We start from the raw sequence: 16461 nt of genomic DNA on the forward strand, positions 1-16461 counted from the left end.
CTCATCTCTCTGGTATTACATAAGAATATTTACTCTCATTCTTTCATAGATATTGGTTATGCATATTGGTTGCTATAGTTGAGCATAGTACCCCTAAATCAGATAGGGGATATTCAGTAAAAGTATCCGAACAGATAAAACAGACTGTTGTACAGGATAAAAATATAAACTTAGGTTTTCATGAATTCTATATTAATTGCAAACAGTGCATACCCACCTCTTCACCTTTAGAACCCTTGTACCCTTTAGAGCCAGGTCTTCCCGGAAATCCACTTGAACCTTTTCTTCCTTTGTCTCCCCTGGCCCCTGGGTCTCCTCGCTCACCTTTTGGCCCTTCTGGATACACATATCCTGGCTCACCTTTTGATCCTTTATGTCCTTGATCTCCTCTAAAACCTGGAGGTCCCTGGAACAAAGTAATCAGAAGAATTTCAGTGCTAGACATATGTCAACTGTTTTCAAGTTTTCTTTTTTTAAATTAAATACTTGAGGGTGGTTCTCTTTATTCTCATCTTTATTCACTGTAATGGCACACTTCAATGAACAGGGGTTTTTCTTGTTTTTGTTTTTTTCTTTTTCTCTGCCTTTACTCCTTCTGGCCCTGATTATCATTTCATTTATACTACTATAAGCCGGAATAATGCAGGATCATTTAATGGATCAGACTCTTAGCTACCTGGTTGTGCTCTGGTGGCACAAAAAGAAGGACAAGAAAGTACCTTAAAATCTAATTAAAGATTTCTCCTCCACGTGGGAATATCTCCCCAGGGACACTGTAACAGCCACAGTTGGCTCTGTTCGTAGTTAACTTCTTTCCCTTCTTTCCCCCTCAGGGTGCAAAGTGGGTACTCTATCCCAGCCAAAACCAGTACAAACTGAAAGTACACTGGGCTCTAGTAATCTTGGGCTTATGAACTCTTGGGAGCCTTCTGGAAAAACCTGTTAGCAGACTCTTTCATTCTGCATCTGTATGGCAACCACCACAATGAATACTTGTGCCTGACTTTTTTTATTGAACAGTGCCGACTATAATTTCCCACAAATAATTACTACTACAGGCACAAGTTAGAACAGCCAAGTGGTATGTCTGCAGCAGCAGGTGTCAGCCTTCCCTATCCATAATGTTTCCCAAGAGAGAATATCCTTTGCACCCCTGAAGAGGGTATTATGAGAATCAAGTTTCTCTGCACAGCTGGGGCTTTAGCAAGTCCTGAGTATGCTGGAAACAAGAGAAAGAAGTCTGATGATGATCACAGCACACAAAACTCTATATGCTTTACAGCCACTGCCATGATTATAAAATTATGTAGATGAATAGAAGTTAAACTGTAAACTACCCATACCAGGCAGAAGAAGCAGTCTAGCCATCATGAAATACAGCACAGGTTAATCATACAGGTATTTACTTGCCTCACTGCCTGGGCTGAACTTCTTGCTGCACTGAGCAAAACAGGCTCATATAAAGCTAGGTAAGCTCTGTCCACATTACAGTCTCTACCTAGGCCTCCTATGCAGACACATGCATTACTACAGAAAAAGAAAACTGTTGAGATTACCCAGTGTGATACTGCACGTAACACCAGCCATTCGGTTTCTCTGAAATAATTCTTGTGGGATCTGAAAAATAATCTGAAAAACCCAAGTCTTACTTGAGCTCCTGGAAACCCCCGTGCTCCTGGAGAACCTGGAGAACCTTTTGGACCTGTTGTTCCTTCTCTACCTGCAAAAGAAACAGCATATTTTGTAAGGAAAAATGAAAACAAGGACTTGGATTTTTGACAAGCTCTGGTAATCACACACAGCATTGAATGCTTCTGCTTGTTACACTGACTGCATCATCATAGACTGACCTGGCTTCAGGCTGCACCTAAGCCTATTAGCATTCTGACTTCACCTCTGAGGGCTTGTGCTATCAGTGGATGGAGCTGCATCAGGGTCTCACACCCATCACAACCTCAGGGCTAGTTCAAGGACTGCATGCTGCAGACATGCCCATACCCGATTCTCATGCTAAAAGCAAAATCATCGGCATTTCCTACTATGCTGTTAGAAACAACAAGATAATTTACCAGGCATGCCATCTTGGCCATGTGGCCCAGGAGAACCAGGAAGACCAGGTATTCCCGGAATATAGCTGCAATCAGTACACACGCAAGCTTCATCACCTAGAATGAAAATAATTCATTAGTTGTTTCACAGCAAGTCACTCCCAAGCTTAACTAGTGTATTACATAGTTTGTTATAGAGGATGGCTAAGACTTTTTGGCCGGAGAGCAGTAGGAACATGGCCTTAATTTTGTTGGAAGATCACTTCCAACACAGTACAAAATTACTTGTGGTCAGACAGTGAATCAGAACTGATTACATTTAATTGAAAATGCAGGAACATTCAGTTTAAATATCTTGATTTTTTCAAGTCTAGTTTTAGTAAACCATTTGGATATAGTCACTTTCCTAATAAGCCAAATTCTCTCAAAAGAAGAAAGGGACATAGGCTTCAAACTAACATGGCTCCATAACAACCTGGGTGACTTTAATGACTGGCAAGTGGCCCAGAGATTCAGCAGCTGCTGTGGTGATATTTGCAGAAGGAACCTTCTCTCAGAGAACAACTCTTCGTGTTGAACATAACAATGGGAGAATACAAAAACCCTAACAACGTGTAATACTTGTTTATCCCAGTGAAGATCTGCACCCTGGCTGCAGTGCTGTACAACTGGTATGCAGCACTAGCACATGCACTGCTCTTTCAGCTGCTGTTTACTGTAAGGGGAGGAAGATATCTTCCTATCCCTAATGAACTTAAATTTCTGAACTCATCAAATGGCTTAAGAGGTAAATTAAATTAAAATTTTCATGAGGATCCATGAAGATTACTGGATTGTACCATCTCCTTCTGAGTGATAGTTTTCTGAAACTGACCTTTCATGCCAGTATCTCCTGGAGGTCCTGGAGGTCCTGTACACCCTGGCTCTCCAGGAAGTCCTGGTAGGCCTGTTCTAAACGTTACTCCACCTGTTAATGAAATGAGTATGGCATCATTACATCAGCAGATCATTCAGACAATTCTCTATTTGCTAAGAGAGAAAAAAGTTGCAGGGATGAGCTGGAGGCAGCATTCTGATCCTTATGGGTCCCTTCCAACTTGAGATATTCTATGATTCATGTAAAAGAGAGAACTACCTGGACAAACCCAAACGACCTGTACCTGGAAGTACTTGAGGATAAATATGGTAATGCCAAAGTAAATCTCAGCACACTGTTGGATCCATCTATCTAGCGTATAAAAAGCACAGTCCCTTCTGGGGAAAGTACTTCCATTTTATTTGAATCAACAGAAACATAATTCTTTCTTTAACCAGGAATGGAACTGAAACTTTTCTTTTCATCCTAAATTATTAATGCTGCTCATGTACCTTTGACAGAGCTATTCTGGTGTATTTACTATTACTTTGGAAAAAGAGAACATGCATTGAGCTTTTCCTAAGGTAATATATTTGGGGGACACATGTATTTTTCAAAGAGAGAGAAAAGGGAAGCACTACATTGGTATTGGTTCAGAAAAACTTGTGTTGGTCACACCACGTATAAAAGAAACATGATGCTGTTGGTACTCCTAGTTAAAGAGGTATTCCTAGTTAATACATTTTCTAGAAGTTTTATGTTACTGCTTTATTTTCATGCTGCCAGAACTTCAAACCTGCTCTAAGGCCCACTAAGACCTCTGGAGGCATGCAAGTGGTTTCTCTAGCTTTCAGATTAACTCCTTCTGAATTTAGTTTTACAGATTTACTACAACTTTTGGAAGAATTAATTTTAAGAACAGATTTTCTCTCATTAGTCTTTCCTGGGTTTATGTAGCAGATTTTTACAGTCACAGTTATACAAAAAGGTGAGAAATCTTTATACTGGGAAGTCATTGTATCTTCTCCACAGAATCTCATTAGCAACGGAGCACAGACCTTTTTTTCATGAATATCCTAAAACAAAATTTCCAAAGAGAAATTCTATTCAACCATATTACTCAAAATATACTCTACAAGTACCGTATTTATATAATTTTATACATTAGATATTGAGATGACTCTGGATTTGTTCTTGGTCATTATACATACGGTACTGAAACATCACCTGGTTCTCCTGGAGGACCTGGTAATCCAACAGAACCAGGCCTGCCAGTAATACCAGGTAGTCCTGGAGGGCCTACAATACACAAGCCACTTTGTCCTTTCTCTCCTTTTGTTCCTTTTGGCCCAGGAAATCCTGGGGGACCTCTCAGACCAGGTCTTGACACACCTAACCAAAGAGGAAAAAATACAAAAATTAAGTTAAAGAAATAGAATTTCAAAGCAAAGTAAGTACTCAATAGGATGAGTGAGAGACAAACATACTGAGTTCATCCCACAAATCTTTTTTTATCTTGTAATATATTAAATAATCACAATGACAATGTAAAGACATTTAAAAATGATCTGTAACCTCTCTTTAAATACTTGGCCCACCAAAGCGTTTGGGTGACAATTTTTTACCACTCAGAGGTATGTTTAAAGTCATCTGAAGTGAATATTCCACAAAGCTAATTCAGTATAATGGGCAAGAACAATGTATTTTATTGTTGGTACTGGACCATTACACATACCTGGTCTACCAGCATCTCCGGGAGGACCCTGTGGCCCTGCAAAAGCAATGTATTTAGAACTTGAGTTAAACCAGTGTATACTCTGCAAAGTCACTACTCATTAATACTGACTGTAAACTTTGGGCTTCTGCATTTTAAGCTTATTTTATCTTTTAAGAATTTGGTTTTGCCTGAGTAGGCATCTACTACTTATGCAACTGTTGCATACTGACAATTCTCACTGAAATCTGGCAACATATGGATGTTTACAACAGGTAGGAATAGGATCCACTGCATTTATCTTAGGTGGAGACGCACTACATTACTTGAGAACAACTTACAGGCCTGCAAACTTCCTTCTTTTTTGCCACTATTATTTGCTCTAGTAAATATACCACCTCTTAACAATGCATTAATACCTTTGCAAGGCTCAACTTTCCTGTTGCCATCCCTTGGAAGTATGTAAGTAGATTTGTAACAACAAAGAGCATTCACTGAATGCAACACAATCACTTAGATACATAAATATTCATAAAACTAGAACATCAAAACACAGAAGGCAAGGACTTGCTGGATGAGCATGAAATATAGCCTACTAGATGCTGCCTCGGACTTCAGCCCACAAGTCCTTGTTATATTGTGAGACAGCCCAAATAATAAATCAGTACATTTTCATTTTACAGCATGGCCAAAATAAACAAAATTAAAACTTGCAGATTTTTATTATTTTGGAATGTTAGGCAATAAAAATGGCATAAGACAAACTATGAAATCTACAAAAAAAAAAAGAGAGAGAGAGAAAAAGGTGCATGACCTTTAACAAAAGAATTACAGCCCTGATGATTTGTCTATGGCATATACAAATAATGTGCTGATGCAATAGTCCACTAAGGCCATGAGACAGGATGTCAGTGAGCTTAGGTGCTCAATTCAATTACCTGTGCAAAGAAGTGTGCCAGCTTCATTATTTTTAAGAGGAAATACGGCCACAAAACAAAGTCTCAGGATACATTTCAATTCTGCAATTTCATGGGAATAATTTGGAAATACTCTTGTAAAGGCAGAAGCAGGTTGCTGGGTGCTCAGAAACATAGCCTGCAACAAGCCCTTTGAGTGGATAGCTCTTGCTAAAAGATTCTAGTTTTGATGTCGCACTCACCAGGCATGCCACGTTGACCTTTTGGTCCTGGAGGTCCAGGGGGTCCTTCATCTCCTTTTTCACCAACCACATAATCATAATACTCTGTCTTAAGAGAAAGATGGTAAGAAAAGAAAGAATAGTAAGAAGGAAGAGAAAAGCACAGGGTGTCATATTGAATATTTGGTTAGAACAATGTTATGATCTCATTTATAATTTCAATGTTGCGACAGCGTGAGACCTTTCTAATCACGTGGTAATTACAAGCAGCAAGAAACAAAATCGTAATTGTTATACACAGATAATGCCAAGAGACATGTACAAATAGATGGGACTGGGATTTCAGCCCAATTCCTCAACTCCCAGAGAACTCCTCTGCCTGCAGATGCAATTAGACAGACAAGGTATAAATTGGTATATTTGTCAATCACTAATATTACGAAAAAGAAAATATTCTTGAAAGAAACTTCTAGGAATCACTTAGTCTATTCTATTGGCTAAAAGCAGCATCAGCTATATCTAGACGACTCTTTTAAATAATCCTACATGAAAACAGACAAAAATCAACTATGTAATTTTTATAGTAATGACTTTTTAATGCACATGTGATTTAATAATTTATTAAAGTTTAATATTATGATGTCTCAAAGTTTCTACAAATGACAACACTGTAACTGGAACTGATTAGAGATTGGTTTAAAAATTAACTTCTTTGAATTTTTGTAACTGTTCTGTACAGTCCAATCTCCTGCCAAAATTGCTGGAACTGAGTGAGGTCTAACCAGGCCCTAATAGCGCATCCAGCTCTACATGAAGGAAGATACCACCTCTGTGAGACTCCCAGCAACATCAGTACTTTGAGAAAGCCATGCCTCAATTAGAGCATCACAGGACATCTGTTATTGCCTCATTCAGTTTGGCTTATTCTTATTCTAATGGTTTAGAAAAATGATATGATGAAGATAATTTACACTTACTCGACCACAAGCTCCAGGTGGACCAGTGTTTCCTTTCATCCCCTTTGTCAGAGGACAGAGATGGGTTTGTTTATTAAAAACAATATATGACATGACATTTGGTACCCACTGTTACTTCAGTATATTGCTCATAACGTTAAAGAACTTCTGCTCCTGACCAGTCCTTCACCACCCCCATCTCTGCTCCTTACACAACTATTCAGCCACATACACCGAAAACTACAGGAACACATCAGCCGGCATAGATGGACACCAGTTCAAACAAAAGACCTATTTCAGCTGATCCATCCCCTATTCCATGATATTATTACTTGTCATCTTTTAGGTAAAGTAAAATATATTGTATACACAGTGATAAATAAATTGGTATAATAACCCCAAAACATACCTCATCCTCATAAGCAACAACAAAACCATTAGACAATACCTTAGCTCCTTGCCTGCCAGCCAGTCCTGGTTTGCCCTGTTCACCCTTTTGTCCCTGCAGGTGACAGTACACAATTTTATGAGGATTAATCTTTTAGCACTGTTATCAGTAAGATCTAAAATGGAAAGCTTTAATCTTTCATGGCAATGACAAGGTGAATGTGACTTGCTCAGGGGAAGAAATCCCAGGGAAAGACTCAGTTTGGGGCACAGTTCCATGTCTGTGGGAAATATCACAGGTCCCTCATCCAAACCGGCCTTTATATCGGCATACTACCAATCCCAAGGTGGAGCTGCTCTGGATAGCACAAGTGTCGGAGGCTCTGGTTTGTTCTCCCTCTGCAAACTACTATTTCTGAAAGGGGAGAAACTGAACACAATGTGAGACTCTCACATTCAGCAACTCCCTCTCCCAGAACCTAGTCAGTTTGTGTGATGGTGCTGATCTCAAGAGGTGTCAGCAAGACCAGGAGGGAAAATAGTGCAGACTTCTGCTAAAGCTTTCTGCAAGCATATACATGCAAGGAAAAGGGACTTCTCAGAGGCTTATGCAGTTGAATGCACTGCTAGTTAGTAAAGTCGAAATGGGAACAGAGCAATGACATTTCTTTGTCATGACAGAAAGTTTTCTTTCTGGTAGCTGAGGCAGTAGAGCTTTGCAGTCTGTCATTCCACATTCTTTGTCAGACTGGAATGTGTTTAGACTGTCTGCAAAGGTTGTTTTGGCATGATGAAGATGATGTTTTGGTAAGATATATGTGAAACGGGCTGTTCTGACAGTAAGAATTTTGGTAAGATATTTGTAAGGTCACTATGACCCTAATGATGTCGTTAAAGTGGAAGTGAAGTAAATATAAAAGAACTGATATTTAACCAGTTGAATACAGTATTCCAAATACATTTTAACAACTTTAGCTTTTAAATTAGTACACAAACAAGATCATTTTGGTTATGAAATGGCATATTTTAAGAATTATATGATGACAAGATGATGGTTTTAATATCTATCAGGCATCTTGTTTCAGGCCAAGGCAGCTGTGACCTTGACAATATTTGTAAAAGAATATCTTTGATTCTAGTGATTAAGAATTATTCATTTTGGTTCTTGATTTATGCTGAAGTGAAGGTATAAGGTATAAGTCTTTCGCAAAAATTTCAGTGTGACTAACCAGAATTAAGCTCAGTAGAATTAATTTTGCATAACTTGGACCATGTCTCAAACTCATTAGATAGTCAGCAGCAAGCAACAGGTCTTTTTATTTTACACAGAAGTGACAACACCTATGAACTGAGCCTCTGCAATGGGAAAAAGCTGTGACAGGAAGATACAACCGTGATAAACAGATGACTATTACTTAGAAAACATTTAGAACGCTTCCTTCATTACCGGTAAGCCAGGTGGACCTGGGGCACCTTCTTTTCCAGGTTTACCCTACAAAGGAAAAACATAAATAACAGAAAATAAATTAAGAAGATCAAAGGAGGGGTCATTACATTCAAAGAGCATAACAACTAAATGCTGTGCATATAACTGTATATTAGGTCTTTATACATTTTGGAAAGCCATTAAGGTTATTTTTAAAATGATCGTTATTTCTAATTAAAACTAGTGTTCATAAAACTCTACAAAACGGAGTAAGATATTCCCTGGATGTTCCTCCTCCTGTGGAGGATTAGTTGAGGCAGACACTTCACCAGCACAAAGTGGCAAGCAAGTGCAGAAAGCTTGGTGCAAAATCTCGTCCTTGCAGAAGCAAGACAAATGACAAAACAATACAGCAGCTAACAGCCCTTCTAAAGGTGAGCATGGAAAGATAATGAAGGGAAGCTTTTCCCTTGCAGAACATGAGGTTAAGAGATGACTTGAAGAGAAATTATTTAATGAAAAAGAATAGGGAGTGCATTTCAAAGGTATTGGAAGTAGGACAGTAGATGCAAAAGTGAAAACAGAAGGAGGCAGCATGCCAGAGGTATCTGCTGTTTTCTATGGTGCACAGCACATTAGGCAGCTTTCTGCTGGGGTCCTGGCATCTAGTGTGGCAACAATACATGTGAAGTAATTCATAACAACAAAAAAAGACGACAAAGGGAAGGGAAAGAAGGGGCAAAAATGGGGAGATAAACAGAAGGAGATGAAACCATAATTCTGGATACCTTACTTGCCACCTTGAAGGCAGATATGAGGAAAACCTCGTTCATTAAAATCCACAGAAGGAAGGTAGTGATAAGATAAACGGGGCGTGGAAGATTATGGGCTCAGAACAGGGGAGAAAGTACATTTTAGAAATTTGTTTTGCACAGAATAGATCAATGAAACGTAAAATAATTTTGAAAAAGATGACCAGAACATGAATCATGATGAAAAAACAGCAAAAAATGGCAGAACTTAACCAAAGGTGACACTCCGGAAGAGAAGAAGGGGAGCTGGAATGATGTCACCACAGGCTCAAAACTCACTTGCACAAAACAATCATTTTTTCTAGAACATAAAATCCAGAGCCATTTGATATTTTGTGCTCACTGATGTAATTTCAATAGCAAGAGGAAAGATTTTGTTTTCATTTTAGAATAGCCAGTCAGTCAATGTCTTAACATTATTTATATTTCCTTAGCATTCTTCAAGGTCAATAGGCAGAAAAGCAAGGGTGCTCTACTACTTCCTCCACAAAGAAGGAAAGGAGAGGTGAATTAAGAAGAATTCTAAAAAAATACTGCATGACAGGACAGAGCTTTTGCAAACAGACGATATAATATGGAAGAAACACAGAAGATGGAGGAAGAATAACACACACTGGATAGCAAGAACTTTTAGTACTTTACACCAGTAACTCAAAGAGAAATTAAGATTTTCATAACATATAGGAATAATAAAAATAACAATCAAGTTGCTCTATAGCATCATCATCGTTATGACACCATACAGCTGAAGAAAAAGCATTCTACAGGTAGCACTGGTCTTGTCTTCCTACCTTTCCTTGTGGAAGAAAATTTATTGCAACCACAAGTAGTATGGGAAAAGTTTCAAAATACATATGTTTCGACTGAATTAAATATTTCATTTGAAAGTTATCTTTCTTAATATTGCTTCCAAAATGTACTTGGAATCAAAATGTTTTGTTCAGAAAATGACAGAACATTTTGATGTATTTGGATATTTTAGGGTTCTCCCCTAATTACATATTTGTAAACTGTTATAAATTCATACAGTTTAGTTAAGAAGAACCTGCATCTTTCATTGATTAGTTTTTATCTGAAAGTTTGAGAGCCATTTGAATGCAAAGTTGTACCTTTCTATTTAACTCTCTTCAAAATGTGGATATACTCAAGTAAATTATATTTTAATGTCTATGCTTTTTAAAATAAACATTTTTTTTTCTCATGCAGCCATAAAATTATGTAACATATTATCCTTTTAACAGAATAACTCTCTTAGGACAACTTTCTACATGTCTCCATATATTTGCTGGTTGATCATACTAATTTGTCTGTTGCCTTAAGTAAACCCAATGTTTTTAATTCTCTTCTACATATACACAGGCACTATAAAGCCAGTATGTGTTCAGAAGAGCACTTTTTTTTTTTAACTAAGTTTCAACAGTAGAACCTTTACAGCAAAACAAATAGAAGCGCATCCACCATCAACTGACCTTTATTTCATGTACTCATAGCATGTGAGCCTACAAGAAGAGTCATCTGACTTTCAGCTCTTGTCTGGTTTACTGGATGAAAGACTTTTTGAATCTAAGAAAATTTGCTCTGAGTAGCACTGAAACAAAAACTGGAGAGCAATACTAGTGCAAATGGCTTTTCAGGAAAGACTAACATATGTGTATTCAATTGTTTGCACGTACCTGTGCTCCGGGTTCTCCTCGGTCACCCTTTTCACTCTGAGAATCACCAACTGGCCCCTGTAACAAAACCACCCTCAAGGTACACATATTTTGAGACTAACATTTTCTAAATTAAATGTCTTCTATAATTTTGCTATCTTTAAAAAAAAGCATAAAAATAAAGTACAGTTAGAATGCTATTAATAGGTATTCTATTCTAGTCATTAGTTCTATTCTAGTCATTAAAGGATGGAATAAGTAGTTTAAATATTGGACTCTGAAGAGTAGCATTCACCAGGTGATGCTGCCTGAACTTCTGGATTTAGGGTATTTACTTCTGGTCACTTACTGTAAACCCCATTGGCCCTGGAAGTCCTCTTGATCCTTTTTCTCCTTTCTCTCCTTTCAAGTCCTATTACACAGAAAATAAAAAATTAATATATTCTCCAGGATTTTTATGTGCTTACCATAACACTCAAATTTTACAAATAGGAAATCCTTATGTTACCAGCAAGCTTCTTCAAGCAGAGATGGTTCCACTTAAATGACTAAAAGAAACAGAAACTTCATGTCAGCGCTCCTGCCTGAGTCTATGATGTTAGAAAAAGAAACTGGCTCTGCACATATTTCTGAACATAGCGAGTTCAAAAAGACCTATCTGTGATTGCATGCAAGGGGACTAGAGTAAATATCCCCAGAAATGGGAAAAAAGTGCAAGCAAAAACCAAATAAACCTTAGTTGCTTCACTGGTGCTACAGTTACATCCAATATATAAACGCAGTGGCTACCCATGTGATCCTTGCCTCTGGGTTCAAGATTCAATTACCTTACTGTGTAGTCCTATTATGTATTGGGCCACAGCCTAAGGTCATTGTAAAGCCAAAGTTTATGGACTGCCTAATTATTATCCGGTTAGACTCATGCCTCAAACTATTTATGTAATGAGTTTTGAGGGGTTTTTAAACCTTAATGCCCAATGTCTCTGAAAAATTGCCATTCCCCCATGATAAACTGCTACAGCTGTGACTGGGAAGTGCTCCAGGTGGTCCATATTTGATTTAAACAGGGAAGAACTGCCGTGCCTAAAAGTTGACCCTTGCTTGTGCAATCTTTCTCTTCCCTCCTCAATACAGTCTTGATGCAAAATTCACTTTTTGTTTTAGCACATAATGGAGAGGGAGTTTAGATAACTCCATAGATTAGATGCAAATTCAGTAAGGAAAACCAAGTCAAGAACAGGTTGAAGACTTGTTCTGTTAATATGTGAAGACTTAAAACTATTTATCGACTGCTGCTGTTTAAGTTCTATATAAGAACAAAATGCAAGAATTTTAATTCACAAAGCAATATTTAAAATGAAAGCAGAATCAGAGTATTTCCTTTCTCCTATACTTGTTGTTTTCCCAACACTTTCCGTGATTACTCATGTTCCAGTAAAAACAATGAGAAAATGAATTATGAAATGTACATGAACACGCTGTAAGCTTTTGTGAAGCTCTGGTAGCTGAGTGTCCTGATATTTTCAGTGACAAAGGCCCAGAGGTCAACACAGCTGTGGTTTTGATAGCCATTCAGAAAATCCATGTTGATTTGGTGAAGCTAAAAGTGATTTACATTTCATGTGGTCAGAGATCCACAGCAGGTGTGTCACTAATAAGCATTTAGCATTCCACTTGCATTGTGCAGATGTGCATGTGAATACACAGCCCTCAGCTGAGCTTGCTGTATTGACACGCTCTAAGAAGAGCTTAGTATCTAACTAAACAAGTCTGAAAAATGTTAAGATGGGTAAAAGTAAATGTTACTGAAACAATGAAGATGAAAATGTCCTCTCAAAGTAAAACCTAGTAAGATGGCTTATCTGAATGCGATGTTTAACAATTTTACTACCGTCATGTTGTCTGGTCCACTTAACGTCACAATAACAGTTCCTGGTGGTCCAGGGGGTCCAGTTAATCCAGTGTCACCCTTGAAAGAAAAAAAGAAAAACAGAGCAATTACAAGCAGTGTGTTTTTATTGTTTCAAATTACCATTGCTGTACTTTCGACATTGTGAAAATTCTTCTGTTGTTACACTTAGCCATTAACACAGTTAACATTTCTCTTTGCTTGCTATTTATCTTTCAATAAAAAGGCATATGGAAGACTTAAGACTACTATGACAACCTTCTCCTAGCTGAGAAATAAAAATGCATATGCTGATTTCTGTTAAAGTATTTAGAACTAGCTTAAATTTTTAATACTATTTGCTTAAAAGTTGTAAGAGCATTTTAACTCCAAATAAAAATATCAACTTGATTATAATTTTTCTCCCAATTTAAGTCAATCAATAAAATACATGAACTGTCTTTGATGACATCCTCAAAACTGCAGTCTGTGTATTACAGGGAGATGACTGTAACATAGTGGTGACAGATAAAATTAGCTTTCATGTATTCTTAACTGAAAACATTAATATCACAGCACACTTTTTCATTAAGTATCTTTTACAACAGGGAAAGTCCTAAATGTGATCTTCCTGTGGAGCTCAACAAAACAACATCCATAATTTTCAGTGATTTTAAGCCAGTGGAATGCCTTTGCATGCACTCGCAGCCTAACAGCAAAGAATGCATCACTCTTTCATAATGAAGCAAGATGCTCCATGGTCAACTGGGCTAATGCTAATGAATAATCAATTCTATTTACAGAAATTTTCCCAGGAAACTTCTAGCACATTCCCGGTAGTAATTACAAAGTTAAAACCAATCCTGCTATCCGATAGTGTTGTTTCAATTCACAGTTGAATCTGCGCGGGTCAGTTAGAATAACTGTGAGATGCCTCAAGTTCTTGAAAGGATCTCCTGTAAGGACGTTCAGACTGACTACACTGGTCCTCCAACTGCAGGCTGAGGTCCTGAGAGACAATATATGTATTCGTAGTCATTTCTAGCTTAACGTCAATTATATGGGATACAAAGTAAGAATATAGACGACAAGTCATCTGATTTTTATTCAAAATCTGGGAGGTTTTCTAGCATCATAAAGGCTGACACTGAAAAGATGTTGGCCATAAGAAGCTGCGAGTCTACAGATGCTATATATTTACCAATGTTTACATGCTTCGATAAGCATTTAGGAACACTGTGCAAATGATACATAAATGAATTTAATGCTATGTGTTAGTAAATGTTAACTACTGGCTCCTCTTAGGTTTCTACCCTTCTATCAGGAAGTTTATATCATTGGCTCTCATGTGAAAACAGTTTGTCCTTAGGTATTAATTGCTGTGTTTCCATTTTCCAATAAAAGACTTCCACATTCATACTGAAAATTTTTATTTCAGTGTACTTACTTCCCCAAACATTTCACCATGGTATATCAGAAAAAGCAGAAAACAGAAACAAAACTCAAAAAATGTTTTAAGCATTTTATACAATTACCTTTCTTCCTTTGGTTCCTATTACTTTCAGTCCCATAAGACCCTGTAAAAAAACCAAAGTCCCCAAATGTTATTTTTTTAATTTTAAAAACACCTACAAAATGAGTTAATTGATGTTACACATAATAGGAATTTTTCATTTTTATTACCAATCTGAGACTACCTTAGGTCCAGGAGGTCCTGCTTTCCCTGGCATGCCCTACAAAAACAGAAAAAAAAAATTGGTTAATCTAAAAAATTACAATCTTCAGCACCAGTATATCTGTTTTGAAGTACCCAATTTTCACGTGAGTTGTATCACTGTTTTTATTCTTTCTTCCACCTTTACAACTTCAATTTGTTGTGAGTGGATGACAGAATGTCTATACAGTTTAGTTGCAAACATATACATCTCTCTTACAGTTATACACGTTAGTGTTTAAAGTGAATTTATGGGTAATTATCTGAAAATTAAAATTTATGCCTACATGGACAAGGATGCTTGCTTCCTACATGGAAATTATCATGTATAAAAATAATCAAAAGAAACTGAAAAAAACATCAGATGTGTGCAGAAGGATATGTATTTCACATACATATGTCTCTAGACCTCAAACAAGTCTGGGAGAGTCAGGTACTTGTATTTGTGTAATTCCATAGGTTTCTGGGAAAATCAAAGGTTAAAGTAACAAGCGAGACATAAGTTCATACTCACTGAAGCTCCTGGAGGGCCTTGTGGTCCAAGTTCCCCAGGATATCCTTGAGCACCCTGGGCACCCTGCATATTAAAAAAGAAATAGGAATAAATCTCCTGGCAAGATTATGAGCAAACCACAACACTAAGGTCAATGAACTAAATAACAGAGGAGTAACACTGTCTCTGGATTTCCTTTTCATGTCTCAGGATAACACAGAAGTATAATTCCTCCTCACTGCTTCATTGGTTGGCATATGTTTTGAAACATGAGAAAACATATCTGCTCTAAAACTAAACTACTGGAGTGAGGATATATGTCCTGTTCAACTGTGGATGTTCTCATAATCCATATAGTCCTATTGCTAGCCCTAATAAGTCTTTAATCTTTTGAATATTCTATGCAATAAATTCTATACTTTAAAGCTTCATTTTCAAATAAATGGAAAATTTAAAAAAATTGATTTTCCTTTTAATTTAATGTTCTCCATTTATTGTAACAGTCAAAAGAAATGTCTGCTCTGCCTTCTCTTATTAATCTCAATTTTTTAAATATGGATCATACTGTCCTTTGTTAGTACAGCTCGTCTAATCTGTTCAATCTTACTTCATGCGGAATTTTTGCAGTTGGACTAGATGGTCATTGTAGGTCCCTTCCAACTGAACTATTCTATTCTATTCTATATGTAGGGGTAAACTCCTAAATCCATAACCAGTTTTTCTCCGTTTCTAAAGTATTGTTGTTTGTCTGCAACCTGACTTCTCTATCTCACTTTACTAACATGTAATGGACACTGTTGGTTCTGATGGCAAAATTAATGACTATTGTCTTGGTGTACTCTTTTGTAAAGTCAGAAGAAAGACTTTGAATTGTATTGTATTAATCAGATTACATAAAGTTGATAATTTTTTAAAAACACAGAATTATTTTCTGGTTTAGAAATTAGTGAGATAATTGTAAAGAATACTATATCTATATAAAATATATAATGCAATAAAATCATATATATTATAAAAACAATTTTAATATATGTACATACACATATTTTTTACATATATATTTTATGTAAAATATATATATATATATATCTCTAACAGTCTGAATTAATTCTGAATCACCTGAAGTCCAGGCATTCCTGGTAATCCAGGATCACCTTTTGCACCAAACCCTTGGTTATATCCATCTGCAGGGCACCCCTGGACAATTAGATAAAAAGGAAGATAAAAAGTTATGCTGTAGAACTTTGTAGTGGAATAAATCTTCTAATACAGTTTGTAAGGAAATAAGCAACATCAGAATTGCATAATGATGGCAACTGTCCACTATGGATAGTTCTACCTTTAAAAAAGATTTTATTAAACAGAATATACGTTTTT

At 36.9% G+C, this 16461-nt stretch overlaps 1 protein-coding gene across 4 annotated transcripts in view; it reads right to left on the reverse strand.

The window, feature by feature from the left end:
• COL4A3 (collagen type IV alpha 3 chain) overlaps positions 1-16461 on the reverse strand; it is a 67277-nt gene that overhangs the window by 30862 nt on the left and 19954 nt on the right. For 2 of the 4 annotated variants that reach the window (XM_087739739.1, XM_087739740.1), the window contains exons 9-25: positions 16204-16281; positions 15106-15168; positions 14575-14610; positions 14413-14454; positions 12881-12958; positions 11339-11401; positions 11011-11067; positions 8547-8591; positions 7161-7214; positions 6734-6775; positions 5778-5865; positions 4640-4675; positions 4132-4296; positions 2923-3015; positions 2070-2165; positions 1650-1720; positions 218-406 (exon numbers count right to left, since the gene is read on the reverse strand). In XM_087739739.1, coding sequence (XP_087595865.1) covers positions 218-406; positions 1650-1720; positions 2070-2165; positions 2923-3015; positions 4132-4296; positions 4640-4675; positions 5778-5865; positions 6734-6775; positions 7161-7214; positions 8547-8591; positions 11011-11067; positions 11339-11401; positions 12881-12958; positions 14413-14454; positions 14575-14610; positions 15106-15168; positions 16204-16281 — 1296 coding nt within the window. Of the gene's footprint in view, positions 1-217; positions 407-1649; positions 1721-2069; positions 2166-2922; positions 3016-4131; positions 4297-4639; positions 4676-5777; positions 5866-6733; positions 6776-7160; positions 7215-8546; positions 8592-11010; positions 11068-11338; positions 11402-11497; positions 11538-11816; positions 11893-12880; positions 12959-14412; positions 14455-14574; positions 14611-15105; positions 15169-16203; positions 16282-16461 lie in introns of those variants that run through there. The other 2 variants (XM_087739741.1, XM_087739742.1) reach the window with 2 other exon arrangements.

This window comes from Nipponia nippon, unplaced genomic scaffold (assembly GCF_047370975.1).
Source record: "Nipponia nippon isolate SJK-2023a ecotype South Korea unplaced genomic scaffold, ASM4737097v1 scaffold_7, whole genome shotgun sequence".
Taxonomy (NCBI): Eukaryota; Metazoa; Chordata; class Aves; order Pelecaniformes; family Threskiornithidae; genus Nipponia; species Nipponia nippon.